Source organism: Glycine max, chromosome 19, assembly GCF_000004515.6.
Source record: "Glycine max cultivar Williams 82 chromosome 19, Glycine_max_v4.0, whole genome shotgun sequence".
NCBI lineage: Eukaryota > Viridiplantae > Streptophyta > Magnoliopsida > Fabales > Fabaceae > Glycine > Glycine max.
This window is the reverse complement of record NC_038255.2, coordinates 43,686,909-43,704,299: the sequence shown is the minus strand read 5'-3', so window position 1 is coordinate 43,704,299 and position 17,391 is coordinate 43,686,909. Positions and strand designations below refer to the sequence as shown.

The following is a 17,391-nucleotide window of genomic DNA, read 5'->3' as shown; positions in this document are numbered from 1 at the left end:
GTTATACCTCCCATATTCTAGTTAACGATTATGAGTCAATTATTGATTAACAATGTATATCGATTGATCAAATACTAACAAGTGTTTAGAAAAATATATGGATGAATAGTCCGTTAATCAATTCATATATACATGTTAATATTAAAATGGATAAGGAAACAAATAAGTGAAATATACACATGACACAACAAAGTTTGAACATTCGTTCATATTAAAAATATAAAATCAACTTATTAATATAATTGATAATTATAACGAGGGTCGAAAAACTAAAAGTTGAAATTGTCACGAAAACTTGTTTTGGAAAAATATTGGAAATCCTGAAACAAACAATAATCTTTTACTGTAACACAAAAATATATAGCGTCCAAATTATAGTGTTGCCCTCAACACCGACACTAATATTTGACGCAGGCATTTTTTTGTAAAATTATTTTGAAGCTAACAAATTAGTCTCAGTCAAAACTAACTCTAATGTTAAAATACAGTCTTTGTCAATGTAATCAACTATGTCTAAAGTAGTCTCAGCCAAGCCGATGCAACCTAACATTTATAATACAGTCAGGTTATTTGACCGTTTCAAACTAGCTAAAAGTTTCGCATAGCATCGGCTTAAGTCGACAATATATTTAAGCTATTTCATAATAGTTTTGCAATAACTATTTTGTTGTTCAGTAAACTAAATCATATCCCTATAAATTTTGCTTAAACACGAAGTATTATAATAAAAAAATTCTTTTCAAAATGACTTCGTGTGATCTAAGGAAAAATAAATTTGAAAACTTTAGTGTCGATCCCCATGAAATACTTTATCCATAAATTATGATATATTCTTTTAACCAGATAATCGAAACAATCTAAACAGTATAATAAATTCTTGTTTTATAGTATTATTTTTTTCTAATAACTATTTTACCTCAATTAAGTGACCGTGCCAATAAAAAAAAATATTGCACTATTTTCCCTCTCTCATTTTAATTTACTAAATCCATAATTAATTTAACAGATCTTTGAAATACCTCATCAGCTTCAGTATAGTTATTTTGTCATTGTTGGGGTTAAAAGTTGATACTGGCCAATTTTTTAACTCAAATTGTTGTTAAAATTGAAATTAAACCAAACATGAAAGATCTTAAAAAATTATATTTAAGATCCGAATAAAAAAAAGAAAAAACTTATGATTGAGTTGTTAAGCTTATAAATCGTTTTTAATTGAGTTTCAGGAATAGGGTTTCCTTTAAATTACAGATTATTCTTTTTTAAAAAAATGAAAAATACAAATTATTATTGAAAGTTATTACGAATATTAAAAATACATAAAACTATTTTTAAAATCTAAAATAGATTAAGGATCTAACCATTTATTAAACTAAGTGAGCTGGTTTATGAATTTTTGAGAATTTTCAAATAAGTTTCCATACTTTTAAAATTCAAACAGATATTAAAAATATTTCATCCAACTTTGTTGGAATCATAACCAAGAGATTCAATGAAAAATGTTTTATATGTTCAAGGACTCAATTACAAGTATCTTGAGTATAGAAGCTTATTTAAAAAATTTCAAAACAATTCAGATACTGGCTAATAAATTAATCCTTTTTTTACATGGCAATACTCGGAGCTCAAATAATGACTATCAAAAGCTTCATTATTGTGAAGCTTATGTTGGGACGAGAAAATAACATCCTAAGCTAATTCTATAATGGGCATACTCATGGACATATTAAGAGCTGCAACTTTACCCTTAACTTAGTTACGGCTATGTTTGGTTAGGAGGGACGCCACCAAAATGAGTGTTTGGTATTGTTATTTTGTATTAAGAAAAAAGAAAAAACATCTTTCTAGAACAAGAACTGCAGCGTGAAAATAAGTTGACAAAATAAAAAATATTCATGTAAATGAATCAATGACTTTCTTGAAAACCATTAACTACAATCAATAATGTTTACTCAATGTAGATTACAATTTGCGTGTTTCACCATCAGAACTCTCCAAATTCCAACATTGCCAGGAAAAAAGGAAAGACAAAAAAAACTATATATTTAAAGAGACCCAAGGAGAAAGACAATGGAACCCGCATCTAAATTCATGCACGCAGATATACAAAATACACAACAATGAATAGACAACACCCAAAAGCCACAATTTTTTTTCTTCCCCATGAACCTGCTAGTCTTGAACGGCATCAATTGCTTTGCCTGTCCTGGCTTGTGAGATTCGATTTGCATAAATGGTGACCAACTTCAACTGTGTGCTGTTAAGCCCTTGCAAATATGGCAAGAATGCTTTCCCAAGCATGATATAAATATCCACGAGACAGAAAACAACGGTCTGTAACAATCCACATTTATATAAAATAAGTATAATGAAACAGAATATATAAAGGGAACAAAAATATAATTATTAGTGATAAATAATACCCTAATCCTCTCATTCAAAGAAAATGTGTATAGATAGAAACAGTTACATTTATGATCCTCTATTATTAGTCAATATTTAAACCTTATAATGAATTAAGAGAGAAGACTACTGATCAGATTTGGCAACAGTAAAGTAGGCACAATGCAAAGTTTAGGTGGCTAATATATCAAACCATCAAGGCTGAAATCAAAAGAGCTCGACACATACAAAGGACAAACTTCCTGGCATTGTTATAAATGGTTTGCTGGATTGATTTTGTTCTAATGAGGGAATGGATTATGGAATAATCACTGCTAGTATGAATGAAAATGATCATCTCTTTCTGTTCATACATTTGGTATGGCAAATTATACAGGGAATATAGTCAGAACTAATTGTTTATGATGAGCCATAGCAAGTTCAGAGAAAAGAAGTTTCAATTTAGTGACACCATTGTCTTTTTTTTTCCATAGGGTCCAAAGTCCAAACAGAGATAACTTACTTAAGATACCAAAAAGGTCTCAAGCATCTAATCTCTGGTTGTCAGATAGATTTGTTATAACTACATATGCCACTTAACAGCATTATCTACCATCTGACATTTCTTAAGATGTACAACTCTATGGAACATAAATTACTCCAGATAAAAAATCTAAAGTACCTTCCGAACATCTGTACTCTGGTTACCAAAAGCTTCGAAAAGAGCAGGCAGAAACGAGGGTAACTGAGTCATCAGTTCCTCCTGAGAAAGCCGCCCCACAAGCTGAAGAAAGGAATAATATGATGTTAATTGTTAAACAAGATAAATGTTTATAAAACATGTTTAGTTTATGTGTAAAAATGGATCACTTCCTACAAAGTAATGGTATGATGTGGTGCAGGTACTATATGACAAAACAGAATACAGTAAATTCTTAAAAACATGAGATATGATACAACTAGAATACGTAAAGACATTTAAAAGAATAAGAAAAAACTTGTTCGCATGTGCTACAATGCTAGTGATATTAATGCACTTCATACAGTGAAATGGCATGTTGGCTGGAGTAACCGAGACAATGCAGGATACACTCCAGAATATGTTTTAGGGTCTCCTTAACAACAGCCTAAAAACACTAGTTGGGAAGCATTTAATACCCCCTGTTAAATTCTTCTAATTACTTAAAAAAGAAAATGCTTAAATGATTTTGGTATTTTTATTTTTAATATAATAAATACTTTATTTTACAATAAATGTCTTTTTGTATCCTTAACAAGTGACCTATGTGCACTGGTTAGCATTTACCTATGTTTTATAAGTATCAGAAGCATATACAGGATATGGACATGAAAATACTAACTCTGCTTTGAAATATTATTGATTCATTGGGCACTTCTTTCCAAAATAGAACAAGAAATCATTCTAAAGACAGTTACCTTTGTTAAGCAATTTATGCAAATAACGAGCGTTTTCTCATCCTCAGTAACCAGTAGAGGGACAATGACCTGAAATGATTGAAATTCTGAGCATTAGATTGTCAAAAAAGTAAAACCCCATTCCTTTCCTCTAACATTTTACAGGGAGTAAAGGGGCAACAAAGTACAAAAATCAAGAAATACATACACTTAAACATCTGAATGGATCATACTGAGATAAAACAATGGTCAGGCAGTGCTCTGCTTCATTCGAGACCTAAATAAGGGATGGAAGAAGCTGAGACTAGGAAAAGAAAGCAAATGTACAGAAGACAAAGTAGAATGGAACAACTTTTCCTACCTTAGGAATGATATCTTTTGTAACATGAAGCAGCTTCTCAATTACAATCTCAACAGAATTCTCCACGGCACCTTTCTGTGAACAATAAAAGTAGAAGTTAAATTTTAAAATCAGAAAGATCTTTGACTGAGGAAAGATATGCACAATTGTAGGTACTGACGTAATCAAGAGCATAATCCCCAAAACAAAAATGGAACAAAAGGAGTAGGAACCTGGTTTTTAAGCATTTCAACTATCAGTGAAAGAGCAAGCTCTTTGACTGAGGAATCTGAATCATCCAGCACCTCAAGCACTACTGTCAAAATCTGATTGAAGTACTGCAAGTACATCATGAAACTGCCATTACATAGAGAAAAGGGGGGAAAAACTCTACAAAGAAAAAAAAAAACTTCTTTACAATACATTATAATCACTGTTTTTAAAAGTTTAAACAAGCAAGTATCATTCTTTGTTGTTTAAGTTTAACAAACTTGGAGAAATTATAATATTCTAACAGAATGCCAGTATATATATATATATATATAAGTAATTGTATTGTATCACATACATTGATTGTGTGTTATAAATGGCAATATTATACTGATCTAGTGGTTAGTTCAGCACCTGTTGGTCTGAAACATGCATATATAGATGTAATTGTATTGTATCACATTAGGGTTAAAACAAATCATATTATTCAGATTCATAAGTATTTTCTTTCAACATTTCATCTGTTTCCCTGATTTCTCTCACTTTCTAATCAGTTCCTGAATCCTGAATCATAATAATAAGTATGACCAACAGCCATACAACTTATGAAGAAAAAGAAAGTGTAAATCAAATCAAGCATACCTTGGTCCAAACAGAATGATCATTTGTTATAGAAGCTTCAACCAATTGTTGAAGAGCAGTCCGTTTACTTGAAATAGGGCTTCCATCACCCCCACTGCATATCTAGAAAACAACATTTTTCAGACGCGAAGTGATATATCTCAAAGATGTCAAAGACAGGGGAGTTTGCAACAATCTCTTCATTGATTTTAGTGTTTTGGGTGAGTTTGTCCTGCCACCTTTGACAACTTTCTTACAACTCTTTATCAAAGTTTTGGGTAGGGTGAGGATACAAAAAATGTATGGAAAAGTGCACTTTTTGTCTTATGATTGCTCTTAACTAGCTACAGCATAATGTTATAGTTTTAAACAACGATGATAGCCATCCTTTCTCCTTGACTAGCCTTTATTCTTGGCCCTGTGTTTTTGCCAATGCTTTAACAGGTTTCTTTATCTTGTCTTGCAAAGAGACTTGACTGAAATTTTGAGTTGATTATTACTATTATTTTCTGCTGCAATTTTCCATCCTTGAAGAATGCTTTATCACCATCCTATTTTTTTCTCACTATATTTCTCTTTCTACCAGATCTTTTTGTTTTCCAAATAATAAAATTACAAAACCAGCTTATCCTATACTAGTTGCATAACTTACCATATGAAGAATTTGAGGAATGCTGGGTCCTGTGTCTGTCATAGAGTTAATCTTTACATCTTCAGCTGAGTGATGATTACGTTCCAATTCAGAAGGATGCTCTTTGTCATTTACATAGCCTTCAGTACCATTTAAATGCTCTGATGGCATCAAACCGTTTACATCTAGACGAGGAATGGAAAGACCCTCTAAGCTCACGCTACTGTCCACATGTCCATGTTGGCTAGTTTGAGAGCCAATGTTTTGACCCATCGGATTGACTGCATAAGCAAGATCCTTAGTTTTTGAACCAAGACTACCACTGTTAGGATCAGTCTCAAAATTATGATACAGATGTTCCCGAGTTTCACCAGAAGATGCTTGACCAAGACTGGCTTTTATCAGTGTTGAATCTTGGGAACTCCATTTCCTGCCACCATCACCATCAAGGGAACCAGCAGAATACTTACCAAGGTAATGAGCTTTCCTAGAGTAACCAACATATCCATCTTCAGAGGATGTTCCCACAACATCAGATGGATCATAGGAAGACTTAGAACGTTGTTTCTCTTTCTTGTTTTGCAGATAGTTTATTAGGTCTACTTCAATGCGAGGGGTGTATTGTTTCAATGCTCGTCTCAAGGAATTTTGTTCTTCAACTGACAAACTCAGAATGAAATTAAGAACAGCAGTCGAATCAAAGTGAGAGTACACTGATATAATGCAGGTAATAGCTGCTTCTTTAAGCTTTGTATTTTTGTCATTGACCAAAGGGGTTAACTTAGCAAGCCATAATTTTAGGATGCCAATATTCGCAGCACCTTCTGGATTCATAGCATGTTTGTTAAAGGAATTGATAGCAAATTCAATAACAGCCAATTTAGCCTTTGGAGACCTTTGTTCATCTAGTGAGCGTAATAATGCAGGTAAGAGAGAATCTATACTGTAAGTTTTGCTGACAACTTCCAGAGTTGTTGAACATGGCTGCCTGACAAGTTCTTTAGGGTCAATTAACCGAGAAAACACATGGGGTAATATTCTTTCCATGTAACCCTCAAATGGCTTTCGGCATACTGGAACAATATCTGCAAGTGTTGAAAGAGCAGCCTGTGCAACTTTATGATGGGGATCATCCAAGTGCTGGAAAAACAACTTCATTACCTTCTCAAAATTCTGAACAACTTCTAGAGTTCCCTTTGGACCTTGCTGCAACAAAGAATGAAGATAATTAAAGGCAGCAACCCTAGCAGACCAATTGGAACCTGAACTAAGTCCTTCACTCAAAGCTTCATGAAGAGATGCTGGTCCATCTGCAAAATTTGACATCTCTCCAAGAGATAGCTGATTATCATCAAAACTCCTCCTCCTGCTAGCAGACATGCGTCCAGCCACATTCTTTCTCAATAGTGGTCTCTGGAAATTAGGCACATAACTATTATGAGATTCCCTAAAGTTTCCATCTCTATAAGGGGCATCCAAATACTGCCTATCAGTGTTGGGGTTCATATATCGCCTAGTCTCCCTCATATCATTGTTATCATCAAGAGAACTTCTTTCTTGTCTGTCAGATGCCCTTTTACTCGAATATGATGATAATGATGATAAAGGCTCGATACCAACATTGCTACGATAGGATAACTTGGCCGAATCTTTCGAAGCTTGAATCTGAGTGATTATGTCAGACAAACCAAGACCACCATTTCGGTTACTACCTTTATTGATGCCAGAAGTAGTTGATTCTGTTAAAGAGCTTGTCAGATGATTAGATGCGGGGACAGCAGCAGGGAAAGGTGGATCACGAGATGATGGAGGGTCAACTCCTGCACTAGGGGCAATAAGAGAAAAATTTAACCGCTCAAATAGTTTAAAAAAACACTAACAGATCAACCATTGAATGACATCTAGTCCTGAAAATTGAGGTACAAATAAAAATAACTAACAGGAAAACTTATGTGGTACCTAGATCCAAACTTGTTGACCGGAGAGAAGATGAATTATGCTTATCAGACAAATCCAAGCCTCTAAGCATGCTTTCAATAGCAGAAACCTTCTGTTTGCTTGCATGTAACATGCTTTCCAAACTACGTTCTGTACCCTTACCAAGTGACTTAGCTTGTGAAAGAAGTATGCCAGATGAGATAGATGTCCCTGATGATATACTTGAACTTCTATCCATCGCAACAATAGCAGAAGTTCCATAACCAGGTAGATTAGAGGGAGCAGAGGCCTGGCTAGATAATGACATCAGTGCACCTCTATCTCGAATGGAAGGTGAAGCATGTCGCCGATGCATTCCCCCATCCTCTTCATTTATTAACTGCAATTTACATTCACTTTAAAAGATGACTTGAACAAAGATAAAAGAAAGAATGACATCCACAAAATCATAAGTGTATACCCGTTGAATAGCAGGGTCAAAGGATGAAAATAGGCGACGAGAACGCTCAGGCCAAGTTTTGGCAAACATTCTGTAGCACATCCTTGCAGTAGACCGTACCTATTAATTTTCATATAGTAATTATTTTCACATGCATATACTTTGAATAATCAATGAGTATGCTAATGAGTTTCTGTCCTAAATCAATGAAAAATGATGAATAAAAAATTTGCTCGAAAAAGTAAATGATCATAACTAATAATAAAGTAGGTGAGATTGGCTACATGGATCTCACAAATCACAACGCCTTTTGGCACAGTTAAAAACCAAAACTTCAGGAATATAAATTAAATTAAGCAAGTGGATGACAAATGGAAAAAAAAAATAGATATATGCAAAAAAAAAAGGATGATTTATTTCACTGATTCTGGTTCCTGAAGGGATATAATGGCAGGAAAGCCGTGAGTTTTTCACAACACAACTGCCTCTTGGATACTTATTTTCTCCCCACGATCATTATTGTAAAAGGAAATTTATATTATTTTGGCATGATGCACATGTGCGAGTGCACACAGAGATAAAGCATTGGACAGAGGCCTTGTTCTTTGGCTAACCATAATAGAAGCATCATTCAGCATAAATTCCATTACGCTAAGTTTCAGAACCTTAATCATTCCTTACTACACATAGACACATTCAGACATAAAGCCAACCAATAAATAAAAAATTTATGGAATTTCACAATTTAATTATCATTACTGATTTATCATATCATACATTTTATGAGAACTGAAATTTCACTAAAATATAAGCAAACAAGGGGAATCACTTTCACTTCCCACAACACTAACACGCTTATAAAGGTGATACAATTTCTTGATAGTTCAGGAAGAAGAGAAAACCCAATGGAAAAGCTAGTCAGAGTTTACAAATTCAATGCACTATATATTTACCAAATATCCAATAACCTAAAACTATAAAGCTACCTCACTCATTGCGTCTGAAACACAACACTTTATCAGATCCTCATATAAATCAGCTGATCGATGTATTTCTGGTGCATCAGGCCAATGTTCTAGGACCAAATAAGCATATTCACAACACCTACAGTACAAATGTCCACTGGTATTGATCAAAAACCAAAACTCTAGCTTGTGACTTTTCAATAATTGTTGATATATACCTTGCACGAAGTACTGCATTGCGATCATTTTTTGCACAATCGGCTATACGGGGAAGCACACGAGCAACTTTGCAGTTGCGCAGCATCTGCAAAGTAGAGGCAAAGGTGAAAATGACACATAGCAAGAGGGATAAGAAAATGCAGGTAATTAAATGAACATATTACAGTACCGTTTTAATGCAGTTATCTGCAGACTCTGCAATTACAAGCACAGTAATCACAACCAGCTTGAAAAGGACCTGATTATCAGATCAAAAATTAATAATTTCAAAAGCATCAAAATTGTGATAAATCCGAGATACTAGGAGAACTTACTGGTATCAACATTTCAGCACATGCCTCAAAATCACCCAAGAGTTCCTTTGACAAAAAGCACAATAGATGGCAAGCCTAGAAGAAAGCAAACAACAAACCAGAAACAGTTGGGTATAAGAACCTAACCTATGGACAAGGTCCTTCAGTAATTATAATGAGACAAAACCAACAAACATACTAAGAGAAGGAATTCATCAAATTCCAAACGAATGTTTCATTTTAAAGATATGCAAAGAAGGATTGCTTCAAGAGAAAAAATTCACCATTCTCCTAAGTTCCAGAAACAGCAAAGAAGGAACAGGAAATTATAACTTTCACCTAGACCAGTTTTACAAATTAATAAAAGAGAATATAGAACAATAATAATATTAGAGCACCTGCTTCACAATGGTAGATCTTCGGTCTGACAATTGTGTGGTTAAAGGTCCAACAAGTTGCTTCAGGAGCCCACAAAAACATGGATAATCCACAGCACCTGTTAAAGAAAGTAATAAGATATTCAACAATCATGCCACAGGAAAAGAAAATTTATTACATTTAGTTTATTAGCTCAGTGGATTACAATTAAACATACATAAAACCATTTTCGCTTAAACAATAGGAAAAAAATACATATTACAGAGAGAAAACAATGCAGATAATTCAAATAAGTGTAAATTACTCCAATCTCCATTCTATATTGCATTTTTTTTTATATAAAATCCCTTTTATTTCTAAAACTGACGCAAAACTCTTCTTATTTTATAAATATACTACACTTAAAGCTAAAGCTTTTATTTCCGTATAATATAAAATTGACAAAAATATCCTCATCACAAATTTTTGCACTTCAAAAAATTCTCTTCAATTTTATAAATATATTACAATTAAATCTCTCTACAATAATAACAATTTGAAATTATTAAATACCTAAACAATATAATTTGGAAGATAACATTAAATAACATAAGAAAATACAATAAATTATAATTCTGTATCTTCAAATAACAAGAATTGTTTTTAAATTGTTATGAAAACCATTTTTTTTCAATAACATTATGATAAAAAATTTAATCAAATGAAATATTAAAAAATAAATCAATAAAACATGGTTCTATTTTTTATTATTTAATTTTTTTAAAAATTGATTTAAGAATAGTTTTATTCTATCTTATTAATAATTCACATGATTTAGTTTTTTCTTACATTTATTACAGCAACAATTTTGCAATAGTTATTGTTATTTTTAATATTTGAAATTATAATTTCTTCATTATGTATTCTCATCCACTATTATAATATTATCTTCAAGTTTTATCGTTTAAGTAATTAAGAAATTAAAAGTTTTACTATTGCAGGGGATTTAATCATAATGTATTTATAAAATACAATAGGGTTTGTGTAACTTTTAAAGAAATGAAAATGAGTCAAAATAGTAATAAAAGTATATTTATCAATTTCATGCAAAAATAAAATTGTGTTTAACCCAAAAAAGTTCATAATTTTATAAAACATAGAGGGCTTTTGTGTAGGTTTTATAAATAGAAGTGATTAAGTTTAAGAAGTGCAAATTAGAAGAATGGTTTTGGAGTAATTTACTATCCAAATAATAATAGACTTTTAAAAATGTAGGCCCTGATCAATTAAGTTTAAGAAGTGCAATAATGTTTAAGTCACCCCTGGCCCACAATTTAGGAGAACTAGGATCCTAAAAACTGCACCTCTATAGACTGGTATCTCAACAGCTGTAGTTAATGGTCCTACCAGCATTTAATTTTCTTTTTTATTGTCTAATTGCGATAATCTTTCAATGCCACAGCTCAGTTAACTATGACTTGTGTTGAATCAACATCAACAAATAAAACCCAATACCATATTCATAAAAGATCACCACAAGCATCCTTCAAGTAATGATATTCCACAACAGCTAATGTTCTTTCCCTTTTAGACTCGAAATAGGAATAAGCTCTTAACATTGCACTCTAAGCGCATATTTTTCTGAACACATTTCTCAAAGGAATTCAGAACCACCAACCTCCAAGAACAAGACCTTCAACTCTCTGCATAGCAGCAATTCGAATTGACCAGTCTTTTTCAGGCACAAGGGTAGATGCAATCTTCTCAAATTCCCTGATTAACTCCTTATCTGAATATACCTTGACAGGGTCTATGGGTTTCTCAGTGATGTCACCTTCTCCTGCTCATAATTTAATAAACAAAATGAACACTTAAATAGTTAATATTCTCATCCAACTATACACAGTATATTAACATTATGGGATGTGGATTTTATTTTTTTAATTTTACAATTTTACAACTTGAGATGCCACTCATCTCTTTGAATCATATCATGTTATCTTCAATCATTTTGCCTCCGCCATCAAAATTATCTCAATTTTTACACATTCTGCACATGCATCTCATGTAATTTTCTATCATTGAACAAGTGCAGAAGAATATATCCACCAAATGACAACTAAAAGCAGTTAGATCCAAGGACTAACATGTAATTAAAGCTAGAATCCCAAAGACCAAGTGTGTTTAACTTTTGGAATTACCCAAGGATACATGTTAGCTACAATATCCCAAAGTTTGAAAAAAAATGACACAGAAAAACAAAATCACCACAATTAGTGCTAACTGAAATAGCATCGCTTAAAATCAAAAGCTAAAAAATCTAACATCATGATATCAAAGTTTAGTTTAATGATAAGAAACAAAGGAGCTTAAACTAATCTAAACTCAAACCAAAATTAGATGTCGAAAATATACATGTCCAAACTCCATAGGGTCCATAACCCCACACTATTTAAACATTTGAAAGTATGTTCCAATATAGCGGCAACTATGCAGCTCATCTCACATTAGTAAATTTTAATTACAGAGAAAATTATAAGGTAAATAGAGTCAGTATGAGAAGGAAATTACAAAGATATAAATCATCATGCCATGTATAAAATTTAATCGATATTAAACTAAAAAGAAACATTTATGATTGAAGAATTACAAATATACTAACCTCCAAAAAGAGAGTTCTCCCTTGAGGAACTTTTAGCCTTTGGACTACTTTTCTTGGGATTAACACTTACATGTTTAATTTCCCCAGTAATATATCCACCTGGAATGCCATCGGAAGAGCGAACTTTTGGTTGGATTCCCTCAAGCCTGGCATTAATATCTTTCACCTGAAACCATATGATGCAATGAACAAGACATAAGAAACTCTCACAGTAGATGCTATTAAATGTAAAATGGCAAAGGTCCAAATTCATGAGCTTAAAAGTGTGTTTGTGCATTTGTAATATATTAAATAACAATGAATGAGGAAAGTGATTCTTGTTTTATATTTACCAAAGATGAAGGAAGATTGTGGCGATGAAGTTCGTCACGAAATTGAGGTCCAGCTTGTGTATACATCTCCTGTAAAAAAGATAATGTCAAAGAAATGTACTAACAATAATATTCATCTTTTATCTTAAATCCATAATCACTATCCTCAGGTATGACTGTGAACACATCAATAAACCAACTTTTGTTTATGGCATCATGATATCAATTACAAAACTGTTCAATAAACCATTAAGATTAACATAAGGCTTAAATATGTTGTTAATTCCTCAAATTTGAGGAACTTTTGGTTTTGGTCCCCCAATCTAAAATTTGCTTGTTTTAGTCCCTCAAATTCGCAGAAAGTTGTTTTTAGTCCTCCAAAATGAAGTTGAGGAACTAAAAACAACAGTCCGCGAATTTGAGGGGCTAAAAAGTAAAAAGTGCAGATTTTTAATAGGGGGACCAAAATCAACAGTGTCCTAAATTTGAGGGGCTAAAAACATGTTTAAGCCTTACTGTAATCCAGTTATTCATACCAACAACAACAACAAAGCCTTTTTCTCACTACTAGGTGGGGGCAGCAAAATCCAGTTTTTCATTAACATGCATAAGCATGAATGAAAATTTCAGTAATACAAAACTTCAAACTTTCAAAATAATAGGTGAGCTTTGGATTTCTCAAATTTAGAGCCACAAAATTCACAAGCCTCAGGCCTTGAAAAGTAATATATTTTTATAACATCAGTTTTGAGATTATATAACATCAAATCACATCCTCCATTAGACAATAGACCCACTTCCATTTTCTTGTTCTTCAATAATTATGCCATTCTCTCATTCTTTAAGGTAAAAGCAACATACAATATTAGCAATTCTTTACTTTTGGTTCAGAAATTCAAGAATTGAAATTAACTGTTGATATGGCACAAACCCCTTTTTGGTAAGTAACATGATAATGCAACTGAGTCCTTTAGCCAATACATAGAAAATACTAAATGACTATAAGATAAAGCATGCTTACCTCAATGCACAAAATAGCTGCTTCCCTTACAGCAGGATTTGGATCATTAAGCAAATGCAAAACCTGACAATCAATCAAGTTTTGGAAGGAGTTATTATCACATCCCAAGAATATTCAAAATGTACAAAAGATATGTACTGCTTGTTTGTAAAAGTCAATACAGGGGGGAGGATAGCCCGTTGGAGTGGAAGCTCAGTAGATGCAAATAGATTAATTGCAGCCGTGACAGTTCGTGTAAACTCTTCTCTAACTCTCCAGCTTTTATGTGCCCAAGCAAAGGACCCTGCTCTTTCAACAATTATTGTAGGAGAAGAAACCTGCATAATAATAATCCAAAATGAATGCAAAATGCAAGGTACTAAAAAAGTATCATTTTCAAAATTACAATCAGGACATATTTACTTCACCTTTACTCTTTTAGACAGACATAATATAAACACCAAAATACACGTGGAAACATTATCCATTTCACAGTTAGACTAAGTTTGGATAATGACGAGTGGAATGGAATGGACTGGAATGCAGACTAGTTCCATCCCATACTCCAGAAATTGGAGGGGAAGAAAAGAGGGCTATTGGATGGAAAGCAATGCACTCCATCAGGTTCCATTCCATTCTCAAACAATCCAATAAGTGGAACCTAGCATCATGCCATCATGTTATTTCATTCCATCCCTTTCCATTAGTCCAAACATAGCCTAGGTAAAGATACAGATCGGAAGTGTAAAAGAAACACTCAAGCTATCACAAGGTCATATAGATAAATAAATCCAATCACAGATTAGCCATGAGAAACTCCACTTAATTGTTTAGTGATAAATCACAAGCTTATGTCAACATTTATGCCATGCAAGAAACCCAACACAAACTACTCTGCTTAAATAGTTTCCTGCTTGAACTGTTCATAGATCTACATCCATCCCCCGGCCATTTTATAATGATTCACCTAGAACAGCCTATGACTACATAATTATCAACTTAACAGAGTGCTATATCAGTTATCTTCGAAGCATTCACTTATAAAGTTACAATTAACTGGTGGTAACAGACTTAAATCTGGTCTGGCTTACAAACGAGACAATCAGAAATTATAAATTTTATTTTCACGGACACTAATACTATCTGAAAAAAGAAATTCTCCAAGCTTCTTCTAGAAGCTACTTGCAGACATTCTGTCACATGTTTCTTAATGCTCCTCTAGAGTCTAAAGTCAATTAAAAAAAATTAACTGGTGAAAGGTTAATTATTCATTTGAGTTGAAGGCACCACAATTTAAAAACACAGCATCTGAAAGGCTTTAGATTCATCTAACCTACTAGTAGTGTGTTTGGAAACACGATTGACACTACAGGACGTGGATCCCTAACAACTAATAGCTGCTTTTGCATGCTCTTCGACGTGATTTTGCAGTAAATATGGATCTTAAATGAAAAACCAAACACACGCGACGATGAAATCACACCAGCAAGAGATCCTAAGACTAAAGATCTCGCGATATTATTCCGATCCTCATTCTCCAGAACCACGAGACAGGTCATGCAAGAGCAAAATAGCGAACAATTCCGAAATCGTCGCCGCACGGTTTCCGCTCGATACATCAAAGTCATTATTATCCTAATAATAATTCCTAAACAGCACCCTATCGATACCAGTTAGTTAGCACAACACTCGATTACTGTCACTATCGAGTTAGAGGAAGGTGTACTACCTCCATGAGAGTGAGGAGGAGGCGGCGCGCGGCGTCGCGGACGGGCTGCTTGGCGTCGCCGAGGCGGTCGACGACGGCGGGGAGGAGGGCGTTGAAGTGGAGCTTGAAGTGTTCGCCGGCGAGGACGGCGGCGGAGGCGAGGGCCTGGAGCGCGCCCTGGGAGACGCGGAAGTTGTTGTCCTTGAGGAGATCCATACACGTATCGACGAGCGAGGTGACCTCGGAAGAGGATAGGCTCTTTCTGGAAGCTTCTAGAAGTTGGTGGAGGCGCTCCACGCCCGCCATCCTCTCCTTCGTGTCCTTGGCGCGTGACAGTTCCAGCGCTTCCTCCATTTCTTTCTTCGATCAGATCTGAAGAAGAGTGAGCGAGTCACTGAGTCACTGAGCGAGCGAGTGAGAAACCGACGAGATTACGCGGAGCAACCGTCAAATTCTGAGAGAGTGGCTAGATTGACGGGGGAAGAAGACGAAGGATGAAGTTGAAATGAAATCAAAACTTGCTTATGTGGTTCGGTGGTTGAAATTTTAACCATTCTTTTGTTCCAGATTTCCCTTCTTTTTAAAATAATAATTAATAACTAATCCGAAATTAATTAATCATAATTCAAACATATTCTAAATTATCTTTTTTCCTCGATGACCTAATTTCTAAACTATATTAATAATTAACTTATTTTACTATGTTCGGTCTCTTTTGCAGTAAAAAAAAAAGGTTCAGTCTCTTTTTTCTTTCAAAAAAAGTCTCTCTTTTTTCATTTGGTCTTCCTTTAAGGTTTGTTAAATTATACTTTAGGTTTCATAGAGAAATGTTATTGACACTTCACAAATTTTGTCTCACTTATAGATTAGAAAATAAAGTCATTAAATATTAAATAAAAAAGGGTGACTCATTAAAATCAACCATTTGCAATCAGTTTTAGCTAATAGTAGTAATAGAGAATGATAGAAAAAAATATTAGACAGAGTGTCAATTAGTATTTCTCTTCTTTGGTTTAGATTATCCTTTAGGTTTTGTTTAATTTTAAGAGTTGATTACGAAAAACGTCCCAATTACTATTTTTAATTCATTAAGATGCTTTTTTTATTCATTTCTAGAAATTTCCCAATTACTATTTTAACAATGAGATAACGCAAACGAAATATAGTAAAAGTACTTGTGGAGCTGCTGGTGCCTTTAAATATTTGCTTAAGGCACCGTAAAAGGAACCACTTATATAGAAGAAAGCATAAAGTTAAAATGATTTTTTAATGATCATGATTGATTTAGGAGATTTTGGTATACCAGAACCACACTGCATTATTGATTTGTTTGTGCCCAGAAAAAAAAAAAAAAGAGTTTTATAGTATAATAAAAATCACGTAGTGGAGTTAGTGTCTGGGAAAAAAATATAACAGTATAAAAAAGTAAATAAATGAATATAGGATACAACATAAGTGACATTTTATAAACTCTTTTTAGAATATGGTTTAAATTATTTTTTATTTTTTTATGAGAGATTAAAAATACATTATTTCTTTTAATTTTAAAGATTAAAAATAATAGTAAAAACTAAAAAGACTAATTTTGAAAATAGTGCATTTTTAATGACCAGACGACCAGTAATTAATTAATTTAAACATTTATACTTCTTAGTTCCCTTTAATGCATGGAGTGTCATTGACTGGTATAGGAAATCAGCCGTCAAAATAGCAGTATAAGATATTTTTATCATTGTTTATAACATATTTTAATGCATATGTCTATTTTCATGACTGTGTAATTGATGTCTCACATATAAATAAATTGATGTTTTTGTCAACATGAGCTTACTTTCCTTCCTTCTCGTTTCACGGTAGTTGCTCGATTTTGCTTGCCCTAATTTTTCTAAATCCAGAACACAC

At 33.3% G+C, this 17,391-nt stretch overlaps 1 protein-coding gene across 1 annotated transcript; it reads right to left on the bottom strand.

Annotated features, from left to right (window-relative positions):
• Positions 1-1,911: 1,911 nt before the first annotated feature.
• Positions 1,912-16,035, bottom strand: LOC100820523 (CLIP-associated protein). Its single transcript, XM_003554267.5, has 21 exons — positions 15,511-16,035; positions 13,964-14,119; positions 13,803-13,865; positions 12,803-12,871; positions 12,471-12,636; positions 11,487-11,648; positions 9,850-9,947; positions 9,473-9,547; positions 9,328-9,396; positions 9,158-9,243; positions 8,961-9,078; positions 7,996-8,094; positions 7,557-7,914; positions 5,619-7,417; positions 4,988-5,089; positions 4,369-4,473; positions 4,157-4,231; positions 4,004-4,072; positions 3,817-3,885; positions 3,062-3,163; positions 1,912-2,331 (listed from the first exon to the last, which is right to left on the bottom strand). Exons 1-21 carry the CDS (start codon positions 15,841-15,843, stop codon positions 2,170-2,172), a joined length of 4,335 nt encoding a protein of 1,444 aa, XP_003554315.1. The 5' UTR covers positions 15,844-16,035; the 3' UTR covers positions 1,912-2,169.
• Positions 16,036-17,391: the final 1,356 nt, after the last annotated feature.

Bases quoted from the DNA above. Each gene is read 5' to 3' on its own strand.
- LOC100820523 (XM_003554267.5), bottom strand. From the start codon at position 15,843: ATGGAGGAAGCGCTGGAACTGTCACGCGCCAAGGACACGAAGGAGAGG. The intron at 9,079-9,157 runs GTATATATCAAC...TTTGTACTGTAG, and splicing joins AATGCAGTACTTCGTGCAAG to GTGTTGTGAATATGCTTATT. The intron at 7,418-7,556 runs GTACCACATAAG...CCCCTAGTGCAG, and splicing joins GTCAACAAGTTTGGATCTAG to GAGTTGACCCTCCATCATCT.